General features: G+C 38.3%; 1 protein-coding gene across 1 annotated transcript in view; it reads left to right on the plus strand.

Annotated features, from left to right (window-relative positions):
* The window catches only part of LOC134220474 (cardioacceleratory peptide receptor-like), a 271,750-nt gene that overhangs the window by 135,364 nt on the left and 117,818 nt on the right, over nt 1-18,568 (plus strand). Inside the window, exon 3 of the mRNA XM_062699527.1 lies at nt 2,846-2,977. Within this exon, the coding sequence (XP_062555511.1) occupies nt 2,846-2,977 (132 nt within the window). The remainder of the gene's footprint in view (nt 1-2,845; nt 2,978-18,568) is intronic.

Below are 18,568 nucleotides of genomic sequence, written 5' to 3' on the forward strand. Positions count from 1 at the left end.
AGCTAGTTGCTAGTTGCAGTCGTAAATTCTCGAATAAGCATACACGATTACGGAAATTACGATTACGGCAAAATAATGTTTCTATCTTTGGCTTTTGAGAATAGAATAGAATATAATAGAATAGATTTCTCATTTTCACATGGAAAGTGAGAAGTGCGGAAGGAGAAGTTAAAAGTCAGAAATGAGGCGTCTTATTTTACACTTCTCAATTATAATTTCTCACTTATGATTTCTCGCTTCTCACTTCGCATTTCTCACTTTTTGCAGTAAGAAATAAGAATTTAAAAGTGAGAATTTAGAAATGAGACGCCTAATATCACATTTCAAACCATTCATTACTCACTTCTCCCTGAGGAAAGTGAAACGTGCAAAGTAAGAAGTGAGAAAAAAGAAACGAGAAATAAAGAGTGAGAAATGAAGAGTGAGAAGTGAAAAGTAAGACGTGAGAAATAAGAAGTGAGAAATGGGAAGTGAGAAATGAGAAGTGGTAAATGAGAAGTGAGAAATGAGAAATGAGGAATGAGAAGTGAGAAATGAGAAGTGAAAAATAAGAAGTGAGAAATGAGAAGAGAGAAATTATGAGTGAGAAGTAAGAAGTTATATGCTCACTCCTCACTCATCATTTCTTACTTGTCATTTCTCACTTCTCACTACTCATTTCTCACTCTCATTTATGATTTCTAAATTTTCAAGGTTGTCCTTTCTGCTAAATGGCGTTTTCGGCCAAATGACCTGTTCATCCAAGCGCATTTTCTGCCAAATGACCTATTCAGCCAAATGACATATTCGGCCAAATGACCTTTCCGCTCAAATGACCTATTTAGCCAAATGATCTAGCGGCTAAATGACCTTTTCGGCTAAATGATCTATTCGAGACATTTTCGACCAAATCACTTTCGACCATATGGGTTTCGGTCTAGTGGCAATCAGCCATGTGGCTTTCGGTCGAATGAGTTTCAGCTAAACGACCCTTCTCCCAAAGTTGAGGATCTGAGTAAGACATAATGTTCAGACTCCAGGAAGGCCAGATTATTGTGACTTACCTCCCGGGTTAGAGTTCCTGGAGTTTCTAGGACGCTGAGTCTGGTGGGATTTATTGTGCGGGTTGCGGTCCCAGCCTAGGTGTCCAAAAATTGGCCTTATGAGGTGGTGCCTAACACCCGGGTAGAAGCCCTCGGAAAGCCCAGTAGAATAACTTGCCTTGCTCATTATTATAGGCTTGTTTTCCGCGTCATTCGTTGGATGAAAATCACGCGTCCCGATCTCGTTCACAGGAAAACACATGCCTCCCACGGAACCTCCCAATAAACAGCGGCTTTTGGGTTTGCCTTCTTGTCATGTTGTTAGCGTTTGATCTCTAGCTCCGAAGGGTGATCCCAATTCCTGTAAGAGAAAAACGTCCGCACAAAGGAGGTTCCAACATCCAAGTAAACTGGATAGATGGGATGGTCATTCGTACATGGGATGGTCATCCAATAGGTTGATTTTTGATTGTTCCGATGGGATCCTGCCGTCCTGCCTTCCGGTGCGTAAACTTCCCATGATGCTGCACAGATTATTATCTTTGTCCGATGCCTATCTGGAGCGCTGAGGTCCGCCCTGAACTTCCGGTTGTAGTATATCGTCCGGTTCAATGGTCCCACTATCTATTACATTTTGTATTTGGTAACAGAGGCGCACTTAAATGTTTGCTAGTATCTAAGAATATCTAGCTTGTGCTCTATGACCTAACAATTCGAAGTTGCTACTCTGTGAATGATCAGAGCAATCAAAATTGCACTTGTAACCAATAGTTAGGGCTTGAGATCGGTTTCCAACCTTTCAAATTTATCGAAAAATCACCAATGAATTATTTTGCAACACCCCGTACTCACTGCAAATGGCATTAAGTCGAACTTTCCACGAAAAATATCAGAGGGACAAAACTATAGTCATATATGACAATAATTTTGACAAACCAAGGGTCGAAACGTCGGATGTTGTAGAATCACTCCGCTTTATAAATTCTATGACCAGAAAAGCCAAAACAGATGGTTTTTTCGTTATGACAATAATCAATTTTTTGACACCTCGACAACATGTCCTGCATAACGCAATGTTTTTGCATTGACAATTATAAATTAATAATTTTGGATGGAAGTTTGACTTCATTGATTGATGAGATTGATTTTCAAGTGGATAATTCCAGACAGTATAGGAAGCATTAGCTTAACTCATTATTATTGCAAATAGTTGTTTACAGATAAACTTATCCATTTTTCGATCTATTTATGCACAAGCCATAGGGTGATTTTCGGCTTTGTCAGCTCTATTACCAAAAATATACTTGCTAAAGTAAAAAAATATGTCGGCCACATGACGCTTTAGTAAATGGTCAAAATCAAACTCAAGTTATTTTGAAAGACTCTCTGTATATAAAAATAAAGCTGCTAAAGTAGCCAGTTACCCTACATCTTGTTTACTGCGAAAAGGAGTAGTATGCTAAAGTTGTGTTCATACGGCTATAAAACTATGGATCGATTCCACTGCTGCGTACCATCTCAACTAGGAAAGTAGTTCAAAGCCATTGTAGACACCAGTATGAAATTGAGTAGTAAATATTGTTTACATCATCGAACTGGAATAGCGCTCTCAAACTACTACAACTTGTTTGGATATTAAAAATAAGAAATCGTGCACATAAAACTAGTGCTTGTTTAATGAGAGGAACCACGCAAGTGGTCATTACCAGGCCCTAACAGCATCACAACCGATTTTCATTTAGACATAACTACCGCGCTACACCAGAGACACCGTGAGCGGATCAAGCAAATGTTCACCTTTATTGAGCCGTAAAATTTTACAGGTTTTATTAGCGCCAACCTCGGCGAGCGGTACCGGAGCCATCATATCGGTTGCGTCTGCCACGGCCACCAAAGTCGGCACGGCCAACGATAACGTGACGAGTGAGGAGATAAATTCTTTTTATTTTTATGAGGTAAGTTTTGCATTGCTTTAAGTCGGATTATACACCAGTAAATGAAAATCTCCCGTTTTGGGTGGCGATGTCGATGTATCATTAGATATCACTCGTGATGAGATGATGAAAGATGCAATCAATTTTCATGGAGAGGTGAATGGAGAAGAGTGCATTGAGTGGCTTTTAATATCGATATTAAGCATGTTATTAATTGATAAGAGCACTTTTCTGATGGTATTATTCAAGTACGTTGATTTAATTTTGATGAACGCATCTTTATCAAGATCAATGCTGAATAAAATAATAAATCAAATTATGAGAAAGCGGAGCATTCAAAATAATTACAAATAATATTGGAATTATGTTCAAAATACAGTAGAATCAATTCAGTGGTATACAGGAGCCAACAATTAAAAAACAAATATCATAATATAGGGACGGGCTCCGCCCTCGAATGATGCATTTTAATTATTTGTTGCTCAAAAAAATACAATAATGAAGCAATGCGAAAGGGAATCAATATGTGGGGTAAGACGGTGTATAATGTGCCTCCCCCCTCCCACTAGCCAAAAGGCCCCTGTGTGATTTCTAGAAAACTATAACCAACTAAGGTTGAAAATCAGTTGGTATCTTTAAATTTTTGTAAGACCAAGACCATCATACTATGCGAATGTGGAAGTATTTTTTTATTACATAATGGAAATAATAGCAAAACTCAAAAAGTTAAAGATTTGATGCAACTTTCAATGTTTGGTTGCACAAAATTATGAGGCAACGCTACTATAGGGGAAGGTGGGGAGACCTGAGCCAATGTAGTTTCGTTCACCCAAAAAACAAATCTGACAATTATTGTATAAAATCTGGGCATATACAGTTCTGTAAGCTTTTTATACAGATATTGTATTAAAATAACATAAATCTGTATTAGACTTTTTCTCACTAGCTGGCGCTACAATCAGGAAAAATAATTCGCTAATGACTCGTATGGGATTTCCAAGAGTGGGCTATCTTGTACTTTACCTTCTTTGCCCTTATCCTCCCTTGATACTATTTAGGCACTAAAAAAATACATCAAAAAATCATAACTCCTTTGATTCTCAACCGATTTTTAAGATTCACCTACCAAACGAACCAGTTTGGTCTCTAATTTTCAAACCTGGGAAAAAAAAAATTGGCAGTGGCCACCTAGTTCCGGAATAATTCCGGGATCCAGTGGGGTACTTTTTTTCTCAAATCAAATTACCTTGCTTAAAGTTCTTAAAATAATTTTTTGGTGTGTCCTATTTCATGAAATCACGAGACATGTTCAATAGTGCCTCTTCCAAGGTTCCTTGGTGGGTGTGGACAGGTTCTGCGGGAATCTGGGGACCTGGTTCTCCGGGAAGTGGTCACTTTTCGATTTGATCCGAAACCAATCTTGCGACGTCTCAAACTTCATGATTTCGCGAAACGAGCTCAATAGAGTCTAATTTCAGGTACCTGAGTGGTTCTGGTCAGGTTCCGTTGCACCCCGGGCACCTGGTTCCCTCGGGGAAGTGGCCACTTTTCGATTTGATCCGAAACCCATCTTGCGACGTCTCAAACTTCATAATTTCGCGGAACGAGTTCAAAAGAGTCTAATTTGAAGTACCTGAGCAGTGCTGGCCAGGTTCCGTGGCATTCCGGGGACCTGGTTTCCCCGGGGAAGTGGCCACTTTTTGAAGCGATCTGAATTCTATCTTGCGATGTCTCAAACTTCATGATTTCGCGATACGAGCTAAATAAAGTCTAATTTTAGGTACCTGAGTGGTGTTGGTCAGGTTCCGTGGCATCCCGGGAACCTGGTTCCCCCGGGGAAGTGGCCACTTATTGATTTGATCCGAAACCCATCTTGCGACGTCTCAAACTTCTTGATTTCGCAAAACGAGCTCAGCAGAGTATATTTTGAGGTACCTGAGTGATGCTGGCCAGGTTGCGTTGCATTCCAGGAACCAGCCACTTTTTGAAGTGATCTGTAACCCATCTTGCGATGTCTCAAACATCATTATTCCACGAAACGAGCTCTATAGAGTTTAATTTAAGGTACCTGAGTGGTGCTGATCAGAATCCGTGACATCCCGGGGACCTGGTTTCCCCGGGGAAGTGACCACTTTTCGATTCAATCCCAAACCCATTATGTGATCTGTATTATGTGATCTGAAACCCATCTTGCGATGTCTCAAACTTCATGATTTTGCTGAACGAGCTCAACAGATTCTAATTTGAGGTACCTGAGTGGTGCTGGTCAGGTTCAGTGGCACTCCAGGGACCTAGTTCCCCCGGGTAAGTGGCCCGGGGAAGTGGTCGCAAACTTCATGGTTTCGCAAAACGAATTAAATAGAGTCCGGAGACGAGCCAGCCTCGGGCTGAAAGTCTCCTTAATAAAGACACACAAAAAAAAAATTAAATAGAGTCTAATTTGAGATATCCTGAGTGTTACTGATCAGATTCCGTATTCCGGAAACCTGGTTTCCTCGGGAAGTGGCCCCTTTTCGATTTGATCCGAAACCCATCTTGCGACGTCACAAACTTCATGGTTTCGCGAAACGAGCTCAACAGAGTCTATTTTAAAGTACCGGAGTGACGCCGGTGAGGTTCAGTGGCGTTCAAGGAACCTAGCTCCCCGGGAGACTGGTCACATTTTTAAGTGATCCGAAATCCATCTTGCCACGTCTCAAACTTCATGATTTCGCGAAACGAGCTCAATAGTCTAATTTGAGGTACCTGAGTGGTGCTTCTCAAGCTCCGTAGTATTCCGAGGACCTGGTTCCCGCGGGGAAATGGTCCCTTTTCGATGTGATCTGAAACCCATTTTGCGACGACTCAAACTTCATAATTTCACGAAACGAGCTCAATAGAGTGTATTTCATGGTACTAGTAGTACTAGTACTAAATAAATAGTAATTTAAAAAAAGTACTAGTACTAATCAGCATACGTGGCATTCCGGGATCCTGGTTCCCCTGAGATATGGCCACTTTTTTTTGAACAAGTTTTGAAGGATTTCCCGTGAGAAACTTCGAAAAAAAAAATGTCAGGGATTTTCTCCAAAGAATTCTCAGATTAATTTCTGCAGCAGAGTAGTTTCTGGAAATATCATCGAAGGAATTCCCGCATGAATTTCTGGGGACCTTCCAAAGGTAGGTTTGTACGAATCCCCGAAGGAATTTCCACAGAAACTCTAAGCGTACTTTCCATTGGAATTCTCAAAGATATTTTCCCAGGAGTAGTCAGTCAAACTTATACAAGATTTCCAGAACAATCTTCGTCTGAATTGCCTAAAAAACCGGAGGAGTTTTTGAAGGAATTTCTAAGTGGATTAGTTGAGACATTCCCGCAGAACTGTTTTACGAATTTCAATGAATTGTGAAGGCTGACTAAGAAATTTAGTTCATGCTAATGAAATTTCACAGGAACGCTAAGATGAACATTTACTTTTTTGAGGTGTCTCCAATTTACGGAAAATTTCCGGTAAAAGTACAGAAGGAATTCCCTAGGGTATTTCCAGAGGAACTGTGAGATGAATTTCCATATAAATTCAGGATGCTTTTTCTGCAAGAATTCTGAAAGAAGTTTTTAACAGAAATCCTTGAAAAAAATTTTTAAAAGGTTTCCCCTATTGAAATTTTATTAAGAATCAACAGAGAAATTTTAGCAGGAATTCTTATTGTAATTCCTACAAGAATCCCCTGAGGCATTCTTGCAAGAATTTGCGCATTCCGGGTGCATAAGCAATAGATGACAAAATATACCTCAGCACTATCACGAAATGTTTCTGATAGGCAGGTACTGCACACATAAACCAAAACTATTTATTGTCTCGTCAATCGTCATATCTTACCATAATTATGAGCTACTGCTTAAGACCAAATCTCATCTCGGATGATCAAAAAATATAAGAGCTTCGTGTGTGTTGCCTACGTGTGACCATATCCGAGGCGATCTCATGATTGATATCTCCAGAGCTTAAGAGCACACTGGAGCAAAATGTTATTCCTAGTGAATTCGACGGTTCGGTGTAATATAGACACAACTCGAAATCGAAAAAAGAAACAGAAACGGCGTTCTAATTTTTTGACTTAAAAGAAAAAGCTTCCATTTTTTGTGATTATTAAATTCCATTTTTTGCATGTGCTGGTACAAATGAATTAGTTTTGTATGCTTCTGCAAAAAAACACAAGCAATCGATAATTTGTTATACGGAATTTAAGAAAAAATCATCTTACTTTGAAACTAGCATTATTTTCTATATATTGTGAATATCGATCTGGGTCTTTCTCAAGTGAAACTTTATACCGTTTCACTATCAAAATGTCAGAAAAGAAAAATTTTGATGTATGAACGAAACCGTCGAATCGTTATCTGACAAGCACGCATTTTCTATAATTTTGAATATTTTTCTCTGTTTAGAATATAGTGTCCAATGATATAAATGTTGGTGATGAATGAACATCCCACCCCACCGTGCAAATCATATGCGCCATATCCATCGTCATGCTTCTCGTTTGATATCCCGTTGCTCTGACGACGTGTCATGCTCTCACAACATACCTATCTGTGGATTTAATCGATGCGATATAATTAACTAATCTTCCAAACACTTCATTACGTGCGGCACCACCACCGTGCGGTGCGCTGCTGATGAGATGATCGCGCGCTGACTGGTTGCCCCCGGAGACACTGATCCAATCGCGATCCTGGCAGTTATTGAACGGGACTGACAAGATCCGGCCGCTGCTATTTGCTGCAGATTGCATTGGTGGCATAGTATGGAATAAAAAAAACAAAGCTATGATTCCCGAGCTGACAGTTTGGTGTGAAAGGAAAATAAATAAACATTATTAAGGGGTGATATCGGACCGTGTTACCAGATAGATGAAGTATTTCATTCGTTATTTTCCAGAGATTCTAGAGAAATAATAGAAACATTTGGAGTTTAAATTATCAATAGATTCCTAGCGAAAAAAACATGGAAACAATCCCTTATTGATTTATCTAGCGGTGTTGTTAGTACCTGAAATAAAAACGTAAAAAAATATGTGAGTAAAGTTAGAATAGCATCGGTATAGGTCGATGAGTTCTATCATTAACATTCGTTAAAAATTAATTGATACTTGAATGGATACAGCTCCTCCTTGATGAGCTACGCCGAATGGAAAAATCCACAAATAATAGAGAAAAATCAAATGGTATTAAAAGAGTTGCGGGCATTGAGGTGGACTGAGAAATTGATGAAATCCAACCGCGTTAAAAGCAATTTTAGTGTCGACCTTAATCCACTGGACTCGATCCTGGGCCAATCGCTTCATGTCGCCTTGAACATTTAGCGTCCTCAAGTCCTCTGCAACTGCAAGCTTAATGTGTTGTTAATTAATGCGGTGGCGGTGCTTCCAATGGCGGATCGAATATCTTTCCAGCCATCTTCAAGAGACGCTGCGCCTAGCTGCTCTTCCGTTGGGAGTGCCACTTTCAGCTGTTGCGCGTATCTTTGGGCTAGTCTACCGTCTTGTAGCCGCCCAATGTTAAGCCGCGGCGTTCGACTTCAACGAACCTCTGCCATAGAACCTAACCCCAAATTCCAATAAAACTTCCGCGTGAACTCGTTACAAGTGCAGAGGTAAACACGGCTTGCAGTGGGCGAGTGATTGCATCATAGTTTTCTACCCCTTCCCCACATGGATTGCATTCTGCAAATCGGATGAGTTTAAGTGAGAAAATTTTTTTTTTTTATATATAATTCTATAAATTAGTATCTTGGCCGTAAATTTAATTGTCATTGTCGTTTTCGGCCAATTTTGAATAGGGAGGAGTGAGGAAGGTTTAACAAATCAGGCAAAAAACGTGTGTGAAAGATAATAATAAGATAATTCAGTGTTTTAGCACTACAAACACACATTCATGTACACACATAGACAGGCATGTACACACATAGACATTTTTATAGTGACCAAAAAGCCTTTCCGTTACACCTTGGTGTACGAGAAAGACATAAACTTTGGAGATACCACAAACAATGCGAAAGTCTGAAGACTTTAGTGAAGAGGTACAACTCGGAAACAAATTGAGTGCCGCTTGAGTAGATACAGGGTCTTTTCAATGATAAATATTGGTCATTTCTTTTGCTAGCGATTCGCGATAGGAAAGATGAACAGTTCGCTGCTCTGAGTATTCAGTCATGGAACTTAATAAACGGCAGTATTCATATCCAGGATTCCCAACGGACAAATCAGAGGGCAGAGAAATTTTGATGTCACTCAAAATTATTAATCATGTATTAAACAGTAAATTCCACAAGCGTTCATGGTAACCCTTGCAAACTAACTGCAACCGCAATCCAAAGAAAATAAATGCTCTGGAATGGATGGACATTGGACAAGTTCTGTGTGCTCTGCTCATCTCCAGTCATTATTTTCGCATCACTCTTTGTATGTAACCCGTTGGAGTAGTGCTCCCATTTATAGAGCGCAACCAGTTGGCATGTTGAAAGTATTGTCGAGCTCTCCGTCGACGTCAACTGCTGGAAAAATGGAAAATGTGCCCTCGTCGTAGTCAAAGGGGAACGAACATCTTGAGGGTAAGATTGTGCTCACATTTTTCAAAAACCTGAGACGTGTTAATTAATATTCCTCGAGGCAGTCACGTACCATTCGAGCAGCTATGCGCAATGTTTGAACGATTTGTGAGAAATGAAGATATTTGTCTTTGGCTTTTGCTTGCGTACAATCGATTCTCGCATTTTACCGCTACGGAGATGGAATATTTTCGCCGAGCCGTGCAGGTACAAATGATCGGTATCGCTAATTACCTGGTATCGGTTTCCAGCCGTGCGGAATGATGGGGCATATTGCTCCGCCACGCCATTTAAAGGAAATGTTCTCTCTGTCTTGAGCGCTGAACAAGTGTCAAATTATGGGAAAAGCAGCGGGAAGTTTTTCCAGGAAACTGCGGTAATTGTGTTCAGTTAATCAGAAACAGTAAGTTTATTAATTAAAACAGTGAGTAACAACGGACACGCGGCTGACGGCGAGAAAAATGTTGTCGATGGCAGAGGAGCTAATTGATAGGATATAAAGCTTTCCTTTGATAGAAAGGCTTATCAAATATGTTAATGGACCTTCGAAAATATCTCGACGAAACAACACTTTGTTATATAATCGGGGTGGTTTTTCATGAATCCTATATATGTTATATATGATAAAGTTGAAATTTTCAAACAATAGTAAACCAAAAGTTTTTATTGTTTTTTATTATTTTTTTATTCAAAATTATATTCACAAAGTCCAATAAATATTAAAGGTGTTACTACCTTACAAGCGTTATTGCAGTTTTAATGGGCGATACTACACATTACCAAGAAAACAAACATTTGATTGGCGTGGAAAGTGCCTTCAATGATATTGATATATTATGTAATAATTATTGTTGATCACTGCATCAGAAAATACTCAGTCGAGAGATTAATCAAAATATCCAAAGAACGAATTATATTTAAAATTTAAAATATACATCCAACCATTTAAACTTATGTTTTTTTACCTAAATGGCAAATATTTTATTTAGGTTAGTAATCGTATGTTCCCAGGGCAGTGCTAGTGAATGACATCGCAGAAAACATATTGCTGCGAGAAGAGATGTGCATCACCGAGCGCCTTCCATTCATCATTCACGTAAACCCAGGTTAGTTAAAGCTAGTTAACGACGAAAAGCAGCAAGACAGACATGCATCCTTCAAATCAGACGACAGAATTTTCAGATACGGGAACACTCGACTGGAATACATAAAACAATCACATTTATGGGGAAACCACCAACGACTCCAGCAGCATCATCACCGGCCAAGAGTCTGCTTCTCTGATCGCCCAACTCCCAACTGGCACACTAGCCAGGAGACCATCCAGACACGTTATTTACACGCAGTTTTCGAATTAAGGTCTGGTCATTGGTAACTGCCGAGACCAGTTGAAACAAGAGGAGTAGGTACCCTCCAGATCAAGCACATGCTTAGAGCGAAACTGTCCCCGACATCATCTGTCTGCCGCTGGCTATAATTATGCGTTCTGGAGTGACAACGTGAAGATGTATGCAATTTATCATTCAGTCGGGTGAATAATCAACGTTGAGTGGCTGCTGGTCTTTGCTGCTGCTCACGCCGGGTTGAGGTCCCGCAGAAAACGGGAAAATCGTTTTTTTGTGGCTTCCTGTTGGAAATTTCATATCCCTGCAGCTGTGTGGTTTGACGAGATAGAAATTTTACGTCATTTGAATATTGAAATGGAGATAACTTTTGCAATATCATGCTCGGGTGCACATTGTTTCAACTTGTTTCCATTCAGGTGGTTTAAACTTTGCATCCACTGCATATTACGTTTCCTTCATTTGGGAAACTTTTTTAGATGGTTTAATGGATGATCATAGGCATTAAACGATTCGCACTGTTCAAGGTGATTTGAGTCTAATCAGTGCTTATCTTCAACAACTAAGATCTATCTGCCCATCAATGGACAGGTCTTCGACTTCTTTGTTGAACCTTAAAGACACAGGATGCTCACTTACGTAAATTTTAATCGTATTACAAAAATGAGAATTCTCATTAGCAAAGTACCGTTTTGATTCATGTCGACCACATTTTATGAAATTTGGCCACAATATTCTTTGTTATGCAAAGAATGTTTAGGCCAAATTTGAGCCTAGTCAGTCATGAAAAACCCCCCTGCCAATAATAGAACAAAACCTGCCAAAGCCGTCATTCACCCTAATAGATAAATTGTTTCCATCGGGTAGCGAAATAATGGGGACAAAGGGTCGTTTGTCCGAAACCCATTTGGCCGAATAGGACTTTTGGCCGAAAAGGTCATTTTGCAGAATATGACGTTTGGCTGAACAGACCATAAGGCCGAAAGGGTAATTTGGCACAATATGACATTTGGTCTCATTTCTCACTGCGAAAAGTGAGTAGTGCGAAGTGAGAAATGGAACATTGTACTCAATTTTCACTTTGAGAAGTGAGACGTCTCACATTTAACTCCACATTTCACACTGCTCACTGTGAAAAGTGAATAGTGCGAAATGGGTACGTCTCACTACTAACTTCTCACTTCTAACTTTTTACCGTGAGCAATGCGAAATGAGAAGTGAGTACAGCTCACTCCTCATTTCTAACTTATCAAATGACCTATACAGCGCATGAACGATTATATTACTGTTTTATCTCAAAAGTGTGCCCTATACTATTTCAGAAATAAAGAATGACGAATGTAGTCAATAGTTTTGAAGATATTCTAGGTTCCTCAAACCATTCTGAGGTTAAGAGCCTTGGTCTACCAGGTCAATTACACATGGTAGAAAACTATTTGAAACCTACGATAGCCATACATTCGAGACTATGCGCATGATTTGCGGTTTCGATATGTCCAATCCGGATGTTCTAAGTTCTCCAAATCGTTCTGAAGCTTAGACCAATTGATCTACCGAGTCAACTGGGCTCAATACAAAGCCAATAGCAACCCATGATGTCCATACAGGCCTTTATTGGCCATGATTTCCAACTTAGATATGTCCAAACAAGTTCTCCAAATCATTCTGGAGCTCAGACCGATTGATCTACCAATTCAACTGAATTGAATACGCAACCAAGAGCAACTCATTATGTCGATATATGCTCCTAGAGACTTTGCGCAGCACATGCTTTATGATTTATATATGTTCAACCCAGATGTTTTAAATTCTTAATCATTCTGAAATTCAGACGATTAAATCTACTAAGCCAACTGAGCTCGATACATAGCCAATACCGATCTGTGATGTCTATATAGGCGCCTTGGATGCATGCGCACGATTCACGATAAAGATACTGTCAAATAGGATATTTTAAAAACTCCAAATAATTCTTAAATACAGATCAATTGGTCGGGGCTCTTCCAAATCGCACCAAGCGCCAAGAAAAAAATATTATTTTTTTTGCCCAAGCTTTCGTTTAGCTGACGTAATTCACAGCAAATAGTTTTGAAAATTCAACGACATGTAAAATTGCAGACAATCCCATAAAACGAATTAACATTCGATATTCAATTAAATATGACTGAATTTCACAAGCAAGCACAGTTTAAATTTATTTCGATTTAAAAGAACAGTGAGATCGATTGAAAGTTACGTTTATTTGCATGCTCCAAATATGTGCATCAAAATACATTTAAAATCACAACATATTTTTATCTGTGTTGATCGCAGGTCGTTTCGAATATCCCTCAACCCCATAACTGAGGATATCCTGCTACAAATGTACGTATGAATTTGGTTTGCCATGGACGAACAAAATATTGATAATTAACTCGATAGCTGGACTTCTCCGTTTACTTTTTTTGGGTTCCAAAGTAATCGTTCAAATACGAGGAATACATGAATGATACACATTTTGCAATTCGTGTACAATGTTTAAAAAAAAATGCGATTTTTGTAATATATTTTAAAAAGACGCTAAATGTTTGCTTGATAAGTGCAAATTTAGAGAAAACATTAATCTGTCTTTGACATATCTATTTTCTTTCGTACTATACTATACTATACTATACTAGACTTTTGAAAACAATGTATTACTAAAAATATTGTTTTCATTATTTCCTTAATAATAATTCAGTGTACAGTCACTACTCGGTTGAGTGCAAGCATTCACAATGACAGCAAGTGATCAAGAATTGACATTTTTCATTCAATGTAAATATATATTTCTCCTTAGATTTGCTTATTATTTATTATTTATAGAATTTGTCAGTACTAGTTAGTTATTTATTATTATTCTTCAGATTCATTTCATGGATATGAATGAGTTGAATAGCCACGACGTTGAACAAAATCCGAATGACTGTCACAACGTCGAATATTTGGAGTTACAAAGTTTGTCGGAATTGCGATCGGCTACCATGTTTTGAAGATCCTTCAAGTGAGAATGATTTCAAGAACCCTTTGAACCCGGTTAGTACCGTAATGCAAACGTAGGATGCCGATGGATCGAGCATTTCAGAGGGTTCATATCCTCAGGGATAAGCAGCACTGGAATTCAATGTGACAATGAACAAGATAGCCACCAGAGGAATCGTAATTCAGCAAGAAACTGGCTTCGTCATATCACAGCATAATTTGAAGTTTATTTCAGCTTGTTTTGACCTCGGTTCTTACAACTTTGGAATCGAAAGTTACACTTAGAAAAAGCTTAGCATAGCTTAGCTTTGACTGACTACACATATCTGTGGTTGCTACTCCGTGATGGACCAGAATCAGTGAAATTGCACAAAGAATCAACTGAATGATTGACTGGGATTGTTCAAGCATTCTCAGTGTGCAAGTTTCAGTGACTCTAAAATTCAAATGATCAATAACGGCGCCGGCCACGTCCTTGTGGTCAGTTAGGAAGAAGGAAAGAATATTAGTAGGTGGTTTTTGCTATTTGAAGACCGTGTTTACCTCTGCGTCTCCACAAAACCCACAGGAAGGATTATCAGTTAATTGGTAGGCATCGTTGGATCTGGATTCACTCTGATAAGCGATACGACCGTGCCATTCTTTATACACAGTGATTTTACCTAGCCATGAATTGGGCGCGAAAAGTAGTACAAACTAACTACCGGCCTACCGGGCGCGCAATGTAGAACACAATATCTCGGCCGATCGCGCGATCGTTCTGCTAGCGCGATCCGTTCTGCTGGATTCAAAGAAAATTCAGGGGGTATTTAAAAATCTGTGAAAGTTTAGGTTAATCGAGAAATTAATGAATTCCAACCGCGTAAAAAAAGCCTGGGTGTATTATGTTTTATCGCAACAACTAAGCAAAAAAAAATCTCCAATTTTTTTTGTTCGAGTTTTTGACAGTGCTTTAGAATATTGTGTTTTGAGAAATTTTGCTGAAGATACTGGATGTTTTCCTCCTAACTTTAAGGGTTAAAGAGATGTTCTTCGATTTTGCTGTCCAAAACTCATACAATCGATTTTCAGTATTTTTTAAGTAAATATAAAACACATAGACCCGTTTCGTATCACAAAACAATGAGTGGCACTTATATACGATAGTTTGCAGATAATATGATCTTTTTGATTAGAATATCGATCAAACAGAACAGTTTTATCGAAAAAAATAAGGCAATTTTATGATTAAAGCATATCTCGGCCGATCGCGCGATCGTTCTGCTGTCCGAAACAAGAGAAATCACGCACTGAACTGATTTTTATTACCGGCCGCGCAAAGCAGAACACAATATTTCGGCCGATCGCACCATCAGGGCTGGTAGCGATGAATGCCGTTCAAAATAGTGACTTTAGTGACCACCGATGACGAAAAAGTGACCAAATAGTGACTTTCTATTGCAGAAAAAGTGACCAAATAGTGACTTTTGTATGAAGTCTTTAACTGGGTATAGAGCTACAAGATGCATTAGCGTTGTTACGGTATACTTCGTAGATTGCAAACTAGTGTACATATTATTTTTGAAATCTTTATCTAGAATGCTATCAAAAATCAAGAAAAGGCAAAAACAACAAAATCATGAGGATTGCTACTACTGGTTACGTCCATCTTTGCAATAGAAGCAAGAGGCCAGTGACTGCGACCAAATATATTATATTATTATAGTATATTTGCTGCGACACACTCATAAGTACCACGAAGTTGGATATTGAAGATGGTATTCGTTGGATCAGCCAGTAGCTAGCAATGTGACCATGGTACCATATTGAGTAACACCACGAGAAAGTATCCAACCGTCGTCATGGGAACAGGTAGTGAGTTACAAATTATGCCACAAAATTATGTTCTCAATAACAACAACATTTATTATTTAATATGGGCACAAAGTTTTCTGTATAAGCCAAAGAATGATATTAAATCATCTAATTAATTGATTTCTAGACAACGAACTATTTGCACTCACAAAGCTTATGAATCTTTAGTAGGACCATTTGTAAGAAAAATATAACGTAATTAAAAAATAACGAAAATTAAAAAATACAATTTGATCCGTTATTAAAACTGTGGTTTAATAACAAATTTAAACGAAGTTTTTGAAATTTTGAACTCGACGTGGCATTCTGAGGGAAATTGTGAAAATCCATGGTATCTTATTAGAAATCCAGAAATTTCAATAAACTATAATTTCTAAATCTCAGACTTTAGTATTAAAGTTATTAAAAAATGGGTGGCCAAATAATCTCGAGTTAAAAAAATAACTTTTTAATCTTATTAGTTTTTTATTAGTTAGTAATTCTGTACTCGATACTCGAGGTCAGCCTTTCGCATTTTAACAAATTTAGTATAGCATAGTTACGCTGTACTTCGTAGATTGGACACTAGTGATACTTATGTTTTTCTTTTGAAATCCTTATTCAGATTGTTATCAGAAATCAAGGTAGGTGTGGTCCTTGATTTCAATCTATATAATAAAAATGAAATGGTCTGTGTTCGTATCCGCATAACTCGAAAACGGCTCGATTTTCTTCATTCCTTCAGCAAAAATGTTCGTTATCGTTTCCGACGGGTTTATATAATATTTCCTCATGCGAAATGAAGTTCAGTAAATCGAAAAAACTAAAATTAAGATTCGTATGGAAATTTCGCATGGGCAGTTCACAGCGCGCATTTTTGCTTACTATGCAGGACATCGTCTGCTGGGTCAACTAGTCTAGGATAAAAATCACAAAAGCATGAGGATTACTACTCCTGGCCACGCTTATCTTCACCGTAACTTTTGAGAGGAAGGAAGTGTTGATGTAGTACTTACTTAACGAGAGGCACCCGACTTTGCGAAACTCTCATAAGTACCACATAGTTTGGATATTGGGGAAGGTACTCGTTGGGTCAGGATTTGCCTGTAGCTGACAATGTGACCGTGGTAGATCTTACACCGTAACGGTGTCTACCCAGCACTACGGGGACCTTCCGCATTTTCACAAATTTCATTCGTGAAGGAATAGATCATAGTTGACAAGAATCGGAAATAACCTCACGATTTTCACAACACACTTCTTTGGTGCACATCTTCCAAATTCAATATATTGCTACCAGAATCACATTTGATTTGGCTGATAATAATAGTAGGTACAAATGATTTTTATTTTGAACTTTATTTCAATAGCCAATGCAAAAATAGTGACTTTAGTGACCATTTTCCGAAAAATAGTGACTTTAGTGACTTTTTGATGCAAATAGTGACTTTTTAGTGACTAGCCTCAAAATAGTGACCAAGTCACTAAAAAGTGACTCGCTACCAGGCCTGCACCATCGTTCTGCTGTCCGAAACAAAAGAAATCTCGCACTCCGAAAGTTCCACTTGGAAAAAAGCCACATTTTCGGAGCAAATTGATATAGGCATAGTTGGAATCGGACCAGAATCAAGTGAGATGTGGTCAATTCTTTATAATCGATTCCGATCGATAGTTTTCAATGGGGTCAGGTCACAAATACATTTGAATCTTGCTTTTTGACAGATCGTCCACTATGATTTTATCCCAAAAGGTTTCTAATGTGTCAAGAATGAAAAGTTCAATCAAAGTTAATTGTCTATTTTCAAGGAATTAGAAGAAGAATCCTGCCCAGAAAATCCAGATGTCCTAGGATTTTTAATCTTTTCTTAGTAACATGTTCCAAAATTAATGATAATAGCACAAGTAACGATTTCGATTTAATCTCTGTGTTTTTTTTATTGCTTTAAACAGATACATTTGCGCTCAATTTCTTCGATTTCGATTGTTATTAATATGAGTACATGTTATGAAATAAAATAGCAGATAAACTACGAAACAAAACCAGGAATGGAAGAACATTGCTTCGAAGAATGTAAGGCCATGATTATAATGTTAGAAAAGTTGAAAAAACGTCGTGGATATAGAAAAAGGCAAGATGTGCAATTTTTGACGATTTGTGTTATTGACTGTGGGAGAAAACCAATACAGGCCGGACTCGATTATCCGGAGTGTTGAACAAAATTTCACTCCGGATAATCGAACCCTCCGGATAATTGAGCCATTTTTTTGTTGTTGCTGAAAATTTAACTTTTGCTCAAATAATATTTATTTTGGTAATAAAATCTAATAAAACATCCCGTTGGTTCGTTCATGGATTCTGACTACCGTTAGAGGTCAGCGCCGATCCTAGTTTTTTTTCTATCATATTTTAAGACATTAACGGGAGAATCCTTTTAATTTCCCCGTAAAAATCTAATGAGCTGTCCCAGGAAATTCTTCCAAGTTTTTCGAATTTTCAACAGGAATTGTCAACAGTTTTCACGGGAAATTCTTTGAAATCTTCACGGGAAGTTTAGAAGTTTGCCTATGCCACTGGGCGTGCATGCTTTAAATTTAACAGATTTTCCTTGTGATTTTTCTTAATTTCACAAAAACTGTTTCTAACGGAATTTCAACTGGATTTTTTACGGAATTTCTTTGGATTTCTACGTGAAATTCCTTATGTTTTCTATTAGTAATTCTTCGGAAATTCTACAGAAAAAAACAGTAAAGAATATTCCGAGCCCCTCTACTGGCATCAATAGACGTAAGCGAGAAGCTGCCGTCAAACGCCCTCAAGCTTTTAAGAAAAATCACGCGTGTAAGTT

The sequence above is a fragment of the Armigeres subalbatus genome, chromosome 3 (assembly GCF_024139115.2).
Source record: "Armigeres subalbatus isolate Guangzhou_Male chromosome 3, GZ_Asu_2, whole genome shotgun sequence".
NCBI classification, from domain to species: Eukaryota; Metazoa; Arthropoda; class Insecta; order Diptera; family Culicidae; genus Armigeres; species Armigeres subalbatus.